At 35.1% G+C, this 17,894-nt stretch overlaps 4 protein-coding genes across 8 annotated transcripts in view; 1 reads left to right on the top strand and 3 right to left on the bottom strand.

Annotated features, from left to right (window-relative positions):
• gramd1a (GRAM domain containing 1A) overlaps positions 1 to 2,623 on the bottom strand; it is a 37,617-nt gene extending 34,994 nt beyond the window's left edge. For 2 of the 3 annotated variants that reach the window (XM_073872403.1, XM_073872402.1), the window contains exons 1-2: positions 2,435 to 2,623; positions 1,996 to 2,123 (exon numbers count right to left, since the gene is read on the bottom strand). Coding sequence is in view for 1 of the 3 variants with exons in the window: in XM_073872404.1 (XP_073728505.1) it covers positions 701 to 810 (110 nt within the window). In the remaining 2 variants the exon portion in view is untranslated. Of the gene's footprint in view, positions 1 to 700; positions 1,318 to 1,995; positions 2,124 to 2,434 lie in introns of those variants that run through there. The other variant, XM_073872404.1, reaches the window with a different exon arrangement.
• LOC129448545 (sodium channel regulatory subunit beta-1) lies at positions 693 to 13,329 on the top strand. 3 transcript variants are annotated; one of them, XM_055211006.2, is made up of 6 exons: positions 693 to 829; positions 4,810 to 4,976; positions 5,320 to 5,557; positions 5,812 to 5,971; positions 6,066 to 6,122; positions 8,075 to 8,883. In XM_055211006.2, exons 2-5 carry the CDS (start codon positions 4,848 to 4,850, stop codon positions 6,109 to 6,111), a joined length of 573 nt encoding a protein of 190 aa, XP_055066981.2. In that variant the 5' UTR covers positions 693 to 829; positions 4,810 to 4,847; the 3' UTR covers positions 6,112 to 6,122; positions 8,075 to 8,883. The 3 variants fall into 3 exon arrangements, with proteins under 3 accessions (XP_055066981.2, XP_055066980.2, XP_055066979.2); XM_055211005.2 differs by lacking the exons at positions 693 to 829; positions 8,075 to 8,883 and adding exons at positions 3,953 to 4,334; positions 13,251 to 13,329; XM_055211004.2 differs by lacking the exon at positions 693 to 829 and adding an exon at positions 3,954 to 4,334.
• Positions 6,333 to 8,080, bottom strand: pycard (PYD and CARD domain containing). The gene is made up of 3 exons (XM_055211007.2): positions 7,780 to 8,080; positions 6,992 to 7,048; positions 6,333 to 6,824 (listed from the first exon to the last, which is right to left on the bottom strand). Exons 1-3 carry the CDS (start codon positions 8,048 to 8,050, stop codon positions 6,565 to 6,567), a joined length of 588 nt encoding a protein of 195 aa, XP_055066982.2. The 5' UTR covers positions 8,051 to 8,080; the 3' UTR covers positions 6,333 to 6,564.
• Positions 13,330 to 14,848: 1,519 nt separating the features above from the next.
• On the bottom strand, positions 14,849 to 17,651 carry caspa (caspase a). Its single transcript, XM_055210989.2, has 7 exons — positions 17,298 to 17,651; positions 16,674 to 16,867; positions 16,408 to 16,584; positions 15,997 to 16,231; positions 15,790 to 15,906; positions 15,484 to 15,593; positions 14,849 to 15,185 (listed from the first exon to the last, which is right to left on the bottom strand). Exons 1-7 carry the CDS (start codon positions 17,566 to 17,568, stop codon positions 15,075 to 15,077), a joined length of 1,215 nt encoding a protein of 404 aa, XP_055066964.2. The 5' UTR covers positions 17,569 to 17,651; the 3' UTR covers positions 14,849 to 15,074.
• Between the last annotated feature and the right edge of the window lie 243 nt (positions 17,652 to 17,894).

Raw genomic sequence — 17,894 nt, forward strand, 5'->3', positions numbered from 1 at the left:
ATTCAGAACAGGACTGGCAGCTGTCAGAGCCGGCAGGAGCAAGATCTGCCACTATTTAACTTTCGTGTTTGAACAAGTTCAATCGTGTCTAGGTTTTGTTTGCTCAAATCAATCTCGAGCTATTAAAACATGGCCTCTTACCCAGGGTGACCCATAAAACACACCACAGTTAATGATAAATAATGATTTTACAAACACCGGTCATATTTAAACTAAAGACTACTGCATGTCAAAGAATGTTACTTTCTCATGTTTGTCTACAGTAGGAGAGTTCATGCTGAAGATAATAAACGCATATCATTGATAAGGCTATAATATATTGTCCAAAACTGACCAAAATAAAAAGTTCACGATCCAGTCAACATCCCATACAACATTAACAATTGCGAAAGGACCTTAACACTAAGTGTTAAGTAAATTTTGTAACACTTCACAATAAGTTTTTATTTTTTATACCATTACATTAGTTAAAATGAACAGTTAAAATTATATTTAATTTTATGTTAATAACATTCACTGACAGTTTCAAAATGAAATGTTGTTTCTGTTAACATTAGCTGATGTATTTGCATCAACCAACTTTAACATCTATTGTTCATTCATTGTAACTTAATATTATGCATTAGCTAATCTTAATGCATATAACGTTAATCTTATTGTAAAGAGTTACCAATCAGCCAAATATATTTTTTATTCTTACCTGCCATTGGACGAATTGCCACCATTATTTTTCTCCTGTTCGGCCTCATACACCAGACGCGTGACGTTGCGTGGGGTGATGTTAAAATCCACTTTCTCACAGGAACACATCTGCACCCCTAATTAGCCGGTAAGCTAACAATAAACTACCTTTAGCCGCCAGTTTTTAAATATATCTGCTATTTTCGATTAGTTATTACGTTGTAATAAATGTCAGTCTATTTGTTAAATTAACACACGCGGAAATCAAACTTCGATAAATAAACCATCACAGGTCTATTGATAGGCATTAGCGATGCTAACGACCCGGTCAGCTGAATTCTGGCAGTCGAGTTTACACTTGAAACAAGTTGGCTAGCATGCTAATGATACCGGTGGAAAAACGGTCCTCTGTTTACTTTCTTTTATTCTTAACTCCGCTTGCCCGCCGCTCAAAACCCCAAACCGTGGACTACTCGATGAGCTCATAGTTTGATTTTGTCAAAAATAAGCCAATTTAAATAATGTATTGAATACATTTTAAGTGCACTAACTTTTCCTAAGTTTAAATGCTGCGAAGAGGTCGCATCACACCACTGTTTCCAATGAGACGTGGGAAGGTTGGCAGGTTACGTACAAATGCCAACATCGGTATATACACAACTAGTGATTTTAGTAAATTGAAAACTTTTACTTTTAATAAATGAATACGTTTAAAATGTTATTGTTGTTCTTTTAAACAGGCTAAAATTGGATGGTAATTTATAAAAGGTATTATTCTTGATAACACACACCCCTACCCGCTGTACTTCATGGTACAGTCGAGAGAGAATCCATCAAAGGCTGCGCTTCAACGAGCGCAGACACAAAATAACTGGTGTCATCACAAACTAATAGTTGTTTTTTTATTTATATATGTGTGCATTGGTCGTTGTGAGAAATGAACATTTCATATGAAGCAAAGCTAACAAATGCGCAAAAAAGGTCATAAAAAATCGAAATATTTCAAGTAAAATAATAATCATGAACAGCAACGTGAACCACATCTAGTCGTCTGTAATATATTTAAACTTATATTTAATACTATTTGATCAAACGACGCTTTCCTGCAAAAGAGATAACGAAACTACTTGATAAATATATATTTGCCTACTGCGCCCTCTGGTGGACATCGAGTATAAAGCGTTTACCCCGATCTCAAAATTAAATAGGAATATGCCTCAATCAAATGGGAGTCCAAAATGACCGTTTGAACAAACTGTTCAACATAATAATCTTAAAAGTGTAAAATATGAGTTAACATATCAGGCTGCTTACCTTGAATGGTTAAACCAACCGTTTTAATTACCATTCTGAAAATAGTTGAGATGCATTGGGAGGTGATGATAATTGTTTTCCTCGTGCCCCTTCACAGACAGTTTCTCACCTAGAATAGGGTCACCTTGCTTTTATAGGGCGAAAGGAAAAACACCAAGACGAATATTGTGATTATATAGGCTACTAAATAAAAATAAGCAAAATTAACCCAAACCTTCCCACACTCCCGTTTAACTTACATGCTTACATGCCATTGGACAAAAGGTATAAATGCAGAGACCCTAAAGGCTTTAGGAGGTGTACCAAAGTCTATACAACCTCCTATACATTCCACGTTGTCTATAAGTAACTGTATGTTATGTGTCTTCTACTTCAGTCTACTTCTTATCCTTCTCAATGAGATCGGTACATTAAAAAACAAGAAATAACCTTGACTCACCCCTTAACACGACGTTGAGGGCTTCAGCATTTTTCAGCGCGCGCTCTCTCCCTCTCTCTCTCTCTCTGGTGCCAATGTCTCTAGACGTTTATGAGTTGTGTTGGTTTAATGGACTGACCAGATTCCATAGTGTTGTGTTGCTGTACGCCCGCTGGCATTAACTGGGCATCTGGAAACCCGAGCAGGTCTAAATATAAAAGTTCACCAACTTGTGGGAGTCGGCAAGAAAATCAAGTGAGAAGACTTGCGTAAGGGCCTCGCGGACCCAGTTGTGTTTAGGGCGGGTTGTTTGACGTTCAGGGAACCAAAAACAACCTGCACTGACAGTGTATCTGTCACTCAAATCTTGACGCAATCTGGCGTGACACAGAGTCAAGTAAACGATGCGCATATGTATTTATTTTGTTTGGAGGTAGGAACGCGCACTTCAGACAAACACACGGATATTAGATTTTATTTGCATGCAATTACATGTCGTGAAAGAGCAAAACTTTAGTAGATAGATACGTGATAAGATCATGTGATTATTTTTTTCCCTTGGGGTATATTTTGTTAACCTTGCTCTCAATTCATTGAAATGTCCTTGTGTTCAAGACCAAGTAAACTGACATTGCGCCTTGTAAAGAACACAAGGATGTTGGTGTGATAAGCCATATAACAAAATAAAACCGTTTTACTGCTTAAACAAAGCACAACAGCCAATGCACTTTTACAAAGTTAAAAAATAATCCATACACACTAAACATTTAATTCTCTCTCTTGGTGATGCATTTCCACATTCACTTTATCAATTTTTGGAAAAATTTGGATTATTTCATTGCCACAAACATTTCCACAAGCAGTTATTGGTCAGTTTGTAGTTCAAAATCTTTCCAAGTCTGGCAGAGGCTTTGCATTCATGAAGTATACTCCATTTACCCCAGACTGATTTGCCAGTAAAATAAGATCCAAGCAAAACTCTTTGCATATTGACCCTCGTGCACTGCTCACGTCGAATGACAACCCAATGACAAGACTTTTTAAAATTCATACTAAATAATATTGACAAATATATTTATTTAATGTTTAAAAGCACAGCAGATTTAATTCTATAACAGAGAAAAGTTGTTATTTTAATCTGATAGGTTAGCACGCGCACCTGCAGCTATACCTAATAGAAGAGTATAATATGCAAATTATTTTTCTAGCACAATTCCAGATCATGTTTTAAATAAAACTAAAGTTGGCTTCTGTCATTTGTAAAATATTTCACATGTTATTACTAAAGTCGGCTTGTAATAAAAAAAATGCTTTGTATTTTATTATATTTTATTTACTACGTTTTTGACTATGTTTTTTTTGTACTGGGAGTTTGGTTCCTGAAATGATCTCTGAAGGCTACAAACCTGTTCGCTTCGTAAAACCCATCCTCATTGTTAAAACCAAAATTTAAAGACAATTTCTCAGGATTTTTACATGTGGTCAGGTGTACCTATGGCAGTTTCGGACCCCGCTGGTCAGAATCTCACGTCTCAGATTGCGTATTGAATGACAAGCAAGGATTCACACGGTCTATACTTAGCTCTTCAAAGTCTATGCTGAAAGACACAATCTGAATACAGAGTGACGGAACATTATTTTAAACACTTTAAACGCGTTTCTTTTGACGCATTTGATGACAGGAATTGCGTTTTAATGTGAACTTCTACGCAATTAGTTGACAAGAGCGCAAAAGTCACCATTTGGACTCGCATGACAAAGAAGAAAATGGGAAGTTGTGACCCAGTTTAGATTCAGTGATATTAAAAAATAAAGGAAAACATTGGACAAAACACTGAAACATTTTCGCGACAGATGTGAATTGTTAAAATGGCACTGCGGTTCGCTTCATTTTTGGTTCTCTGCGTCTTTTTTATTCAAGGTAAGTTAATGGACGTAACCTTTTTATGATTAAACACGTATGTTATTATTATTCTTTTATTCTGGGTACTTGAGGCTATCTTTGGGTGTGGAGACTAACTTACAAATGATGTTTATGATTGTTAATTATTTTAGGGTTTATTACTAACTAAATTCTGCTGCCATGCTCCATATGAGCGAAGGCATTTTATTACGTCACTGGGTCCCAATTCGACTACTATGCCCTAAAAGTGTATAGCCTACTGTTTTTGTTATGGGAAAGTATGGACATTTGAGAGCATAAACATAGATGGGACATACTATTGACTACTACTTAGTAGTATTCAAATTGGGACGCAGGGTTCCACCACATCATGTCACCTTTGTTTACTTCACCTCTATTTTATTTTTTAACCAAACAACTTCTTGCTTATAAGGCATTACATTGAACATCTATTAGGTTAGGTTTTAATACTACCTCTTTTGATATTGTTTAGTGCCACAGGGCCAAACTGGATGTGCTGAAGTGGACTCCATGACAGAGGCCGTTGCTGGACAGGGTTTTATGTTGGGCTGCATTTCTTGCAAAAAAAGAGAAGAGGTGCCTGGTTCTGCTGTTGTGGACTGGCACTTTAAACCAGCTGAAACTGAGGAGTTTCTTCATGTTAGTATTGTGATCAGCAGGCCTGCGGTGTCAGAGAGACACATACGCACAAAAAAATGGTTCAAGAGCTGTCACTGGGGCAGTAGAGTACCTAAAAGGTACACATTTGGTAGGCCTACTTCAACCTTACTCTTGCTTCAAAGGTACATATCTGTATCAAAATGGTACATATAAGGACCTTTTTTTAAAGGTACTTTCCCAGTGACAACTTTTGTACCTTATTTTCTATAGATACTTTAGAACAAAGCATGTAATTGTTTTGCATAAATGAAATTAAACTTTAGACATTCTGCTTTGACCTGTTGATGGAGAATCGTATACTGTACATCTCTGTCCCTTTCAGATTTCTCAGTATGAATATCCTTCCTTTAACATTATCCATGAACTGTTTGAGGAAAGATTACAGTGGAGCGGGACGACGGGAACAAAGGATGTGCAAAACGGAGCCATCTTTATTCACAATGTCACATTTAACGACACTGGGACGTACCGCTGTACCTTTCAGCGGACACTGTTCCTTCCTCTTGGGGATGAACGGGTGACAATAACCAAAGATGTAGAGCTCACCGTTGTGGAAAAGGGTAGGATGGTTTTAGATAACGTCAATCTCTTATTCCACCTTTATCACAAATGACAATTTAATGTTAGAATAACTCAATTTGGCAAAACTGAAATATCATATAAAGTCTTAATATTTATAACTCCATTTATGAATTGTATACAGTGTTACTGTAGTTCAATTGGCAGATTATAAAAATCCCTGGAAGCACATATATTCAAGTTGCATAGGATAAAAGTATCCATGTAAATAATGCTTCAATTTGTTGCTCCCCAGCCAACCGTGAGCTGACAGCTGTAATATCTGAGATTATGATGTATGTGGTGATCACACTCCTGCAGTTGTGGATGATCGGAGTGCTGATTTACTGCTATAAGAAGATTTATGCTGAGAATGAAGCTCGAGAGGCCAGAAAAGCTGCACGTGCTCAAACCGCGTGAGGGTCTTTTTTATGCTTATCTGATAAGTACTGTAGAAAAATCTGGTTAATTACATTTTTAAGACATGTCTTAAATCTTTTGTTTTCTCAGACTTCTTGACTCAAAGGATTCTTGTGATGGGGTGCATCTGGAATAACTAAAATATTGGTTAGTATTCATCAGTTAGAGCCCTTTGTGTGAGTTAAGGTAGTTTTACTGATGATGATGATAAGACATTTAGACGGTATTATAGCATTGCATTTACTAATGTTGACTTTATACATTTATCAGAGATATACGTAAATAACTTCTATAAGGCTTGAACTGTAAATTTTGTAGAAAATAAAATTGTTGGCAGAAGAACAGAAAACACACAGCTTTCTTAATTTGCTTGTTTATTGATAAACAATAAAAAACTAATAAACTAAGGAAATATTGTACAAAATTTGGCCATTGCGGTGTGAGATAAAAAGTTTTATAAAGATGACATCAGTACTTGTGGAAGGTTATGTACGTGATAATGCATAATGTATCCCATATAATAAAAGACCCAACAAGAATTAAAACCCAAAACATTAAAAAAAATCAGATGCTTAATTTTTTAAAGATTTCACTTCTTAAGTTCTTCCATTAAGAACCTTTCTGACTCCATGAGAGCATCATATAAAGCATCTTTCCCTGCAGTTCCAGCAGATCTTAATGGACCAGAATATAATTCTCTCATTTTATCTTGTGAAATGGCTATAGCACGGATTTTATTGTAATCCTCATGAGTGATGATGTTCCTCTGAAGAAGTTCATCCAGAATAGAGTTCACGTTATGAACTCGATCTATTAGCTTTTTCCGATGCGTATCAACGAAATGTTGACCTATTAAGATATGGAAAATGCATTGCGTCAGACTGTGAGGATGTTGCATTATCTAGTTTTGATTAATCAAACCTTTTTTAAAGTGCCTAAAATGTCACGCATTTCTAAATCTTTCCAAGATTGTATGTATTTCATGTTTTACATTTTATTGTAATAGCATTACTTACCATTAGACGGCGCACTTGCGCCTCCTGGCGAAGGTTCGGCTCTGCCTTGAGGTCCTGCTGGAAATTAGGTCAAAAGCATTATTGTAGGCTACTTGTGCTGTGTAACTCTTACAATTTATCAGATTTATTACATAATTTATTACAAAATTACATGGCCATGTAAATACTTTTATATAAAACTGTTTAACATTCAATGCTATTAAATATGGCATGTTGCATGAACAAATGTTGAGGCAATAACTTTAATGTATTTAATTTTTCATTACTCGATATTTTTTACTGACATATACTTCCTAAGATTCTAAGTGTTTTTTCCTTTCTTTCATATTGCCATAAATTGATATTTAAGCCCATTAAACAGACAATGAAATCGAAAGTAAAACTAACTTCAGCTCTGCAATGTGTAAAAAAATGTCAATTGTTAAATAACTTTAAAACACAATGCTACAATTGTAAGAATAATGTCATGCTCTATATAACATAACTTACGATACTTTAACGTCAAAAATATTTTTTGATTATTTAGTTTAAAAACACGTTTCTGTGTTGTTCAAAACTATAAACCTGCAGCAAAATCACAACAAATTTCTTTATAGTTACTCACATAATAATAGTTAATTTGCAATAATTAGCTTTTTTCGTTTGTGTTTAACTGATCTCTTAAGGTTTCTTCATTGAGATTAGTTTGCGCAACTTCCGTATTCTCGCGCACTGTGCACGTTTCTCAAACTTCCCCGTACAAAATGTAGTTTTTCTGTTTACTATCTTTTGCAATAATATTTACTTACATTGTCCTAGGGCGTTTTTCAGGTCCTCTGCTTGTTGATTACACCCAATTGCTTCTAAAACTTCAATTGTTACTGCCGGAGCTTTGTTGGATGTGAAAGTGTTTATCATCAGATCTGCGAGTTCGAATGAGTGTTCAATTTTATCGACCGCGGCTCGGCGGACGCGTGGTTCTTCCCTTCGATCGCGCAATTTGTCTTTAAATCTATTTAATTTCACACTCTCCAGATCATCAAATATGTCGACCAGATGATCTTTAACAGTCTTCTCCATGTTTTCTTCTTATGTCTCTTCCAGTGGCCGATGACACGAGACGTAAAGCAGCTGTAGGTTGAACTTATGGAAAGGAGGTGGAGACGAATCATTTCATGTAGCCTATTCCTTACATATTTAGGCTACTTTAAGCACCTTTCCAAAAACCCTGTGTTACAAGAAGATACATCTAGGTGTCCCATTCGTTTTTATTTTTAATATATAGGCAAACCCTATGTTTATTATAAATCCCATGTTTATAAATGATTGTATGATGATTAGTGTTTACTTAACGCATGAACATTTTATTATCTGTAATGTGTTTTGAGTTAAGGATTAATGTTAATTTAAGCCAAACAAGAATGTAAGAACAACTTATCAAACAGCTACCACACAAATACCCTATGCATACAAGCCTGCAGGTAGAAAGCCATCAGTCCAAGGTTAAATTTTAATCTTTGTATTCACACTTCAGAGGAAAAGCTACACCCACATGGGCGGGAAGGTTTATTTCAGAAAGCAAACATGGATTAGAATATCATCTTATTCTCATTAACAGACAGCAAAAATACTTTGCAATTGTTTGTTATTGGTAGAAATGATTTATTAGCAACAGAACTTGGTCACAGTCTCTTCGATTCATCTGTAATTTAGCACAAATTGGTGACAGATTACTGTTTATACTGTTAGTTTACGTTTCATATGTTTGTTCATAAAAATTTTTGTTTTGCAAACATGTTAAAATAACATCAATTTGCCTATTTTTTGTATGGCAATGTTTAAATGTGTATAGGAAATACCTTACTTATCCTATATAAGATTTACTTTTTGCAAAATACAGATTATATACACTACCTGACAAAAGTCTTGTCGCTTATCTATTTTGTAGAAACACCTGCTATTAACCTGACTTTTAATTAATCAATTGGTGTTAGAAATAGCTCATATGAAAAGCTAAAACCCTCTCAAATGATCTTTAATGCACTGAAATGAATTAGTTTCACTAAAATATTTTTTATCATTTAATAAAGACAGAGAGGTCAAATTTTGGCAAGACAAAAGTTTTGTTTTTTGTTAAAAAATATTTTTGGCAAATTTAGTAGTGGTGCTGTGAGATCCAAATTTAATATCTTGTATGACTTCCATGAGCTTGAAGGACTGCATCCACGCGGTTTGGCAAGCAGGCTTGTGCAGAATTCAGAATTTAATTGAGAATGACTCCTAAATTCCAATTCAATTCTTGAATTTGAATTGAATTTGAATTTATGTCAAAAACAGGATGTAGAATTACAATTCGAATTTGAATTAAAGGAAGCAGAATTGCAATTCAATAGAAATTCAAAGAAATTCTTATACATATTATACAGTAAGTGAAGTGTTAAAAATGAAGCTTTCAGTATATGTCAGATATGATTGCATTACATATTCTATAAATATATTCGTTTGTACAGATTACATTTACAGGAAATGTTTTCCCCCAGCAATTAATTTTAAAAACTCTAGTCACATAACAAATAATTAAGTTTGATTTTTTTGCAATTGTAATTTTATGGAACACGATGTAACATGACTTCATTTCCCAGAATGCTTTAATTTTACCAAGTATTTAAAATGGTTGCCAAACAATTTTCCAAAGTAATTTTCCTAACACTGAATGTATGTGAGATTCTTTCTGTTGTGTGACTGTGGAATTTCTTTGAATTGCCATGAATTTAATTCCACTTCCTATCATTCCAATTCCAATTCAACTTCCTGTAGGGTGGAGTCAATTCAATTCAAATTCCAATTCATGAATTGAATGGAGGCCAATTCTGAAATTCTGAATTGTGCACAAGCCTGTTGGCAAGGATTCATACAATGTATTGATGAAGCCATCAGGAATAGCAAAGAAAGCAGTCTTGCATGCCTCCTAGAGTTCATCAATATTCTTTGGTTTCATCTTCCATGCTTCCTCTTTCATCCTACCCCACATATGCTCAATGATGTTCATGTCTGGTGACTGGGCTGGCCAATCCTGGAGCATCTTGATCTTCTTCGCCTTGAGGAACTTTGATGTGGAGATGGAAGTATGCGATGGAGCACCATCCTGCTGCAGAATTTGGCTTCTTTTATGGTTGGAAATATAAGAGGTAGCTAAGAGATCTTGGTATTTTGATGTTGCCTTCCACCATGCAGATCTCTTGCACAACCCCCTTACTGGATGTAACCAGACCATGATTTTTCTGCCACCAAACTTCATTGTTTTCTGGGTGAATCTCGGATCCATGCGGGTTCCAGTAGGTCTCCTGCAATATTTGCGGTGACTGTGGTGTAACAGAAGATTCATCTGAAAAATCCACCTTCTGCTTTTCCAGCGTCCATCCTTTTAGCAGGCTGTGGGCCTTTAGTTTAGTGCCGGCTTCTGGGCACTGATTCGACCATGGAGGTCATTTCGAGACAAAATCCGACAAACTGTTCTGGTTGACACAGGGATTTTAGGTGACCAGGTCTCGTGGAGCTCTGCTGCAGTGGGTAATGGGCTGACCTTGGATTTTCGAGCCGACAAACGGTCATCTCGAGCAGTTGTCTTCCGGGGTCTGCCTGACCTGGGCTTGTCAAAAACGTCTCCAGTCTCTTCAAATCTTTTTTCTATCCTCTGTACTTGATGCTGAGACACATTGAAGGTGTCTGCCACATCAGCAGTGGATCTGGTCTTCAGCCTCTTGATAATCAAAAGTTTAGTCACAGGGTGAATCTTAAGCATGTTTGCAGAGGTCTAGTTGCAGTTGATGTAAAGGTCTAGTGTACTAGGGGTCGTTTTATACACACATGAGACCTAATTGATCTATTATTAGTCACAGATGAACCTTATATGACAAGACTTATGTCTTTGCAAAAATTGACTCAATGGGCTTTACCAAGCTGTGAATATAAGAATACTTTTTGACAGTTTCGTTTTGCACTGAAACATTATTACAAAAGCTGTTGTGATTAAAATGCCATTTCTTGAAAACAAATTTTGATTAGAAATTTATTTTAGCGGCACTTCATGTCAATTTGTACACAAGCGACAAGACTTTTGTCAGGTAGTGTAAGAGTTCAGATGCAAAACTCGCAAAAAGTCCATCTAATATGTTTTCTTTTAATGGACAATTTTATCAGGCTCTTATGTTTAGGTTTAGAATCAGTAATTTCACTTTAATGACAACAGAATGGTTATTATTCAGTCATTTAAATGCCTTATTTTTCACAAATGTCATTTTGTTGGACTATCTTTTACTGCAAAACCCTCTAAGTGTATGCATGCTTTTTTGCAAAAACCTCCACTTTTTTAAAATATTTTTCATTTTTTTTAATAGACAGGTCATAATCCTTATCATAATCATTTTGAAGAAATATTTTTTTTAATTTGTAACATGGCTTTAAAAAAGTGGTTGGTTTAAAAAGAGCTGGAAAAATGTAAAGGATGAGCATTTTTTTTTTCAGATTGCTTTGATAGAGCATTGTACTCAGAACCAACCTTTGTCATATTATTTTAGCATTTTGCAAATTAACTTGTAATAAATTGCCATTTAAATGAGTGTATATTTGTATAAAATGGCTTAGCTCAGCAGTTCACTACCGTTCTGGATACTTTATAGTACAGGGAAGAGATAGAAGTCCTTGGTCAGTGTTGCTTTGTCTTTACACACCATTTGTTTGTATCATACCTTTGATAATATAGTTTTGTATATTATTTTGCATTTCTGTCAAGAGATCCTTTTAAAAATTACACACTGCACCTTTAAGTGAACTTCAACAGAAAGATGAGAAAATGGTGTTTGTAACAATTTCTTAAGTATACACATGCAAGCTCTACAGAGTAAATAAAGAAGCCTGCAGTTTATCTTGCGTACATTTGCGGAGAGATTTGTATATTTCACAACTACATAATCTAGCTGTTGTAATAGCCACTCCATGTTCTCTTCATCTTTCTCTGCCCCTCTCCTTTTCATGAATGGGTTGTCAAAATCTATGTTGGTTATAAGCAGCGCCAGGCGTTTTCTTTCAGACTTATCCAGTGGTTTGTAACAAACCGAAAGATGCATAATGTTATAGCACATATTATTTTCGCCCACAGTATTTGTTGAAATGAAAGACTTACTTCCTCTTGACTGCATGTAGTAAGCTGTAATGATATCTGAAAATCCTCTGACAGGCTATCATCTAAACACTTTATGATGCTTTTGAATCAACCTCCACAGGTTTAGTGTGCCTAAAATCAAAACACTTCATAAGCACTGCTGTTCACCATTCAACACATTTCAAAATTTTACTGACAATGTTATTTTGACATTATTCATTTAAATATTCATACAGTAGGTTAATAGGTAGGCTGTGCAAAAATAGACTAACTTGTGTCAAATCATGAAAACTGTCGTTTTGACTTATTTTTAAAGGTCTACCACAAAAGACCGGCGTATATTTATCAAATATAAAAAAACATGGATAAAGCACCCCAAAAACCCTATTTGTATAGCCTAGTGTGCAGAACTCAATCCCTACATTACAAAACAATCGGTTGTGCAATAAAATGATGTTAATAGTTCTTTATGGAACCAAATAACCTTTAGGGAATCTTAATTTTATGCGTGTGTAGTAGTTGCATTTGTCCAAGCGTTTTTTACTTAGCCTACTGTGCCCTCTCTCAAGTCCTCTGCTTGTTGATTACAGCCAGTTGCTTTAAAATTTCAATTGTTACTGCAGGAGTGTCTTTGGATGTGAACGTCTTTATCAGATCTGCGAGATCATACGAGTCTTCAATCTTCTCGCTGACGCGCAGTTCTTCATTCCGATCGCGCTATTTGTGTTGATGGGCAGCGGAATTTGCCGTATCTATTGCACGATAATCACACTGCATGTCATTTGTAAGATTTTTGGTGAGAATGGGTTGTTTTCACATTTTTTTTGTTTAGCTTGTCCCAGATCAAATATCTCGACCAGATGATAGTTAAACTGGTATTGCAATCACCCAACTGGTGGGCAATACACAAAATGACAACATAAACATCAGTTGAGGGCTGCAACTCCACTTTTTAAATGACAATATCCTGGCCAGACCACTGTTGTGAGTGATATAAGTATTTGAAATTATTTCCTAATGTCTAGTGACATATCAGGGCCATTTTATGATTAATTGATATACATTTCTTACATACTGTTCCTTTAACAATCTTCATGTTTTCTTGTATGTGTCTTCTAGTGGCCAATGACATGAGACTGAAGCAGCTGCAGGTTGAGGAGGTGGAGACGAATCCTTATATTTCTTACAGATTGTCCCGGCAAATCCTATTTTATAATTTGTATAATTATTTGACAATTATTTATTTGACCAATCAGGCTGTAAAAACAACTCAACAAACCGTGCTACCCCACGAAAACCTGCAAGCCTGCAGGCAGAAAGCCATAAATCCAAGGTTAAGTTTTTATCTTTGTAGTCACACTTCAGAGGAAAAGCTACACCCAAATGGGCGGGACACTTTTATGATTTGTGTATAAATAGAAAAATAGAATAATACATGCGCCAAATTCCAATTTTGCGTGCATATGATACTCCAGTCCTTCCCGTTCACTAAATATTGCATATCTTTTGTGTTGTGTTATGTAGGCTACGGATTAGTCATTTTTGCGTATAAGCGAACTGGACGGACTGGCGCATCGTATGCACGCAAAATTGGAATTTGACGTATGTATTGCACAACTTTTCACACTGCGTGCTATTTGTAGGCCCTTAATGAGAATGGGTTGCACTATTTCAAGAAAGCAAACATGGATAAAAATATGATCTTATTCTCCTTCACAGAAAGCTTCAACACAAAATACTTTGCAATTGTTTATTCTTGGTAGAAATTATTTGTTAGCAACTAAACTTTATCACCAGCACTGAATCAAACATTAAAAGCCATTTAGCAACAATTGGTGAAAAATTACTGTTTATTCTGTTAGCTTATGTTTTATGTATTTTTTCATTAAAAAATTATTTTATTTGCAAACATATTTGCTTGATTTTTTAATTGACAAAAAATATAGCCTACATGAAGTCTTAGAATACAGTACATATCCTACCAAACCGGTAGTTAACTGCTGAACTAAACCATTTCAGTTAAATATACACTCATTTAAATGGCAATTTACTACAAATTAATTTGCATAGTACAGTAAAGAGTTTAATTAATAAACCAAAAAGTTGTTTAGGATTAATTTTGTCTAAAGACTGTAAAACTATGTTAGTAAAATACTTTTTCAAAAGTATTGTACAGTATTTCAAGTAGGGCCACATAATGATTAATCGCGACTAATCGTTTGCAGAACAAAAGTTTAGTCTCTGTCTACATTACACAAGTGTGTGTACTGTGTATAATAACCATGTATATATAAATACAAACACATGCATTTATATATTTAAGAAATATTTATATGTGTTTATAAAAATTTATATTTATATATAATTATTAATATTATATAGAAATATAAATACCTTGCAGTTAAATATATATTTTTCTTAAAGTTCTACATAAATGTGTGTGTATTTATATATATATATATATATATATATATATATATATATATATATATATATATATATATATATATATATATATATATATATATATATACACATACATACACACACACACACACACACACACATATACATACATATATATATATATATATATATATATATATATATATATATATATATATATATATATATATATATATATATATATATATATATATATATATATACATAATTATTATACACAATTATTATACACAGTACACAAACCCGTACAATGTAAACAAAAACTCCCAATCTGCAAACGATTAGTCGCGACCAATCGCCATGCAGCCCTAATTTCAAGTCTATTCAGGCTTGGCTGATTCAAACACATAGAATATATGAAGAGCTCAAACATCACCTCTGTCAAAATGATTATGATAATGATTAGGTTTAAAAAAAAGCTTGCATGCACTTATAATCTGTATTTAATCGCAAAAGAGTGACGTTTTTTGTATGACTTCAGAGTCCAGGGAAGAGGTAGAAGTGCTTGGTTAGTGTTGCTCTGTCTTTACACACCATTTGTTTGTAGTATCCTATCATACGTTTATCAGTCTCAAAGCGTCTCATAACCTGTAAATACAGAACATATTGTGATATAAAGCATTGATGAATAAAAATTAACTAGAAATGTCTCTTTAAAAAAGATGTCATAGGTGAACCATTTTTGTCTGTGTGGTTCCATAAAGAACATTTCGGTCAAAAAACGTTCTTTAAACTATAAATGTAAAAAATTGTACTTTGAGGAACCAAAAATGGTTCTATCTATAGCTATAAATAACTTTTTTGTAACGTGGCTTTTTTAATAATACTGTTCGAAAAAAATGTACAAAGGTTGCTTTCTTATGATTTGCAGCAGCATTTGATTTACCTTCCTGAACAATTCCTCAACGTGATCCTCATGTGCACATTTCCCAAACACATCCACTATGCATCGAACATAAAACGATCCAAATTCAGTGTGCCTGTAGGATTTAGTGTCTGTGAAGAAAATTCAGTTGTGGATCATGAAATTAGTTTCTTTGCAAAGCACTCCGATTAACACTCAGACATTACTAATTCACGACAATGCATAACATCAACAGCTTTCAACATAACAAACAACTTGCCAAGTATATAGGTAAGACTTTGTATGGTTTCGGTAAAGTGAAAGATTTGTGGGTCTCTGAATACTAACCAGGGGTGCAGGACATCAGAGAGATAAAATCTTTCTCCTTGTGTACAAAGTCATCTCCCTCTATTTCCATTGGCTGCTCAGGCTTACCATCACTGACCCACACGTGTCCATGTTGATCTGGACAAGACATGTGCAAGGTATTTTTAAACAGCAATGATGTACTGAATGTTAATTGTCACTGAAAACTTTATTGTCATATTTTAGTACCTCCTCTGCATGCTTGGATAAGAATAACCTTTGGTTTATTAAGCAGAGCTGGACAATTCGTTGAGTTCAGATGGGTGTAGATTTTGTCAACTAGGAGGATATCATTGTTTTTCTTATCGTGATGGACACCTAATATGGTGTCCCGTTTTCCATGGGACATTATAACCACAAAGGTGCTGTCTGAATCCGCATGCTCCTTACGCTGAGCGAAGCTCCTGATGGCATCATCCATTTCCTACAAAACCAAACGCACGAGGTTAAATAAATGAAGACAAATGGACAAAAAACAAATGTTTAAGTTTGCAAAACATCAACAGAAAGATAAGAAAATGGTGAATGCAACAATTTGTCAAGTATGCAAGCTCTGCATAGTAAATATAGTTTTCATGAGACAGCAGTTATTGTACATACTTTTCCGGAACGATTTGTATATTTCACAACTACATAATCTAGCTTTTTTAACAGCCACTCCATGTTCTCTTCATCTTTCTCCGCCCCTCTCCTTTTCATGGATGGGTTGTCAAAATCTATGTTGGTTATAAGCAGTGCCAGGCGTTTTATTTCAGACTTATCCCGTGGTTTGTAAACCTAACAACAAACCGAAAGGTGCATAATGCATTATAACACATAGCACAGAGTCTTTTCTCTCACAGTATTTGCTAAAATGAAAGTCTTACCTCCTCACCCTTCTCTTTAAGAATTTTGTCTTTAAATTGTTGGTTGCATGTAGTAAGCTCTAATGATACGGGACAATCATCTGACAGGCTATCATCAGTCTTCTGAACACTTTGTGATGCTTTTGAGTCGATCTCCACGGGTTTGGTCACAAGTTGAGCTACAGGTTGAACTACAGTTTGAGCCTCAGAAGTGCCTAAAAACACATTTAAAAAATATTACTGACAATGTTATTACAACACTATTCATTTCAATAGTTTCATACATACTTTAAGGCTTATACATGTGTACATTGCCTAGTTAATTATTAATTGTGAAACAGCTTTTGTCACGCTATGCAAAAAGAAACTAACTTGTGCCAAATCATGAAAACTGTCGTTTTGATACATTTTTAAAGGTCTGTCACAAAAGACTGACACTTAAAAGTGCGTTAACAGTTTTTAAATGTAAAGAAAAACCGTGGAAGCAGCATTTCAGGTTCCCAAAAAACTTTTTTGTATATTATGCAGAACGCCCTCTTTATATTATAAACAATGTTAATACAAAAACATAGTTTTTGATGGCATAACAATAAGAATCTTTAAAGAACCGGTTGCATTGCCCCAGGCGTGCTGTTTTTTACTTACTGTGTCCCATGGCTTCTCTCAGGTCCTCTGCTTGTTGATTACACGCAATAGCTTCTAAAACTTCAATCGTTACTGCAGGAGCGTCTTTGGACGTGAACGTGTTTATCATCAATTCTGCGAGTTCGAATGAATATTGAATCCTTTCGGTCGCGGCGCGACGCACGCGCGGTTCTTTCTTTCGATCGCATAATTTTGCTTTAAATCTTTTTATTTTTTCATCCCCCAAATCATCAAATGTGTCGACCAGGTGATCCTTCAGTGTTTTCCCCATGTTTCCTTAAGAGGGATTTGTTTCGGCACGTACACGCATGTACCACCACGAGAAACAAAACTTACTCGTTCTTGTTCCTGTTCCTGTACACGAATGAGTCATATGGGGGCTTTGTGCTTTTCACGGTCACTGTGTGTTTTTAAAATTATATCAGTGGACGTTTTCAAATGTTTGACTGCAATACTGTCAGGAAAAAAGATAAAATTGAACCTAAATGAGCATTCTGGGGCAGTAGCCCATTTTTAAAAGGTCCAAATATGTATAATTTTATAGGTACAGGTACAGTGGCGCGCACAGAGCTCCGCAGGGGCGGAACTTTGTAACCG

Source organism: Misgurnus anguillicaudatus, chromosome 10 (genome assembly GCF_027580225.2).
Source record: "Misgurnus anguillicaudatus chromosome 10, ASM2758022v2, whole genome shotgun sequence".
In the NCBI taxonomy this organism is placed as follows: Eukaryota; Metazoa; Chordata; class Actinopteri; order Cypriniformes; family Cobitidae; genus Misgurnus; species Misgurnus anguillicaudatus.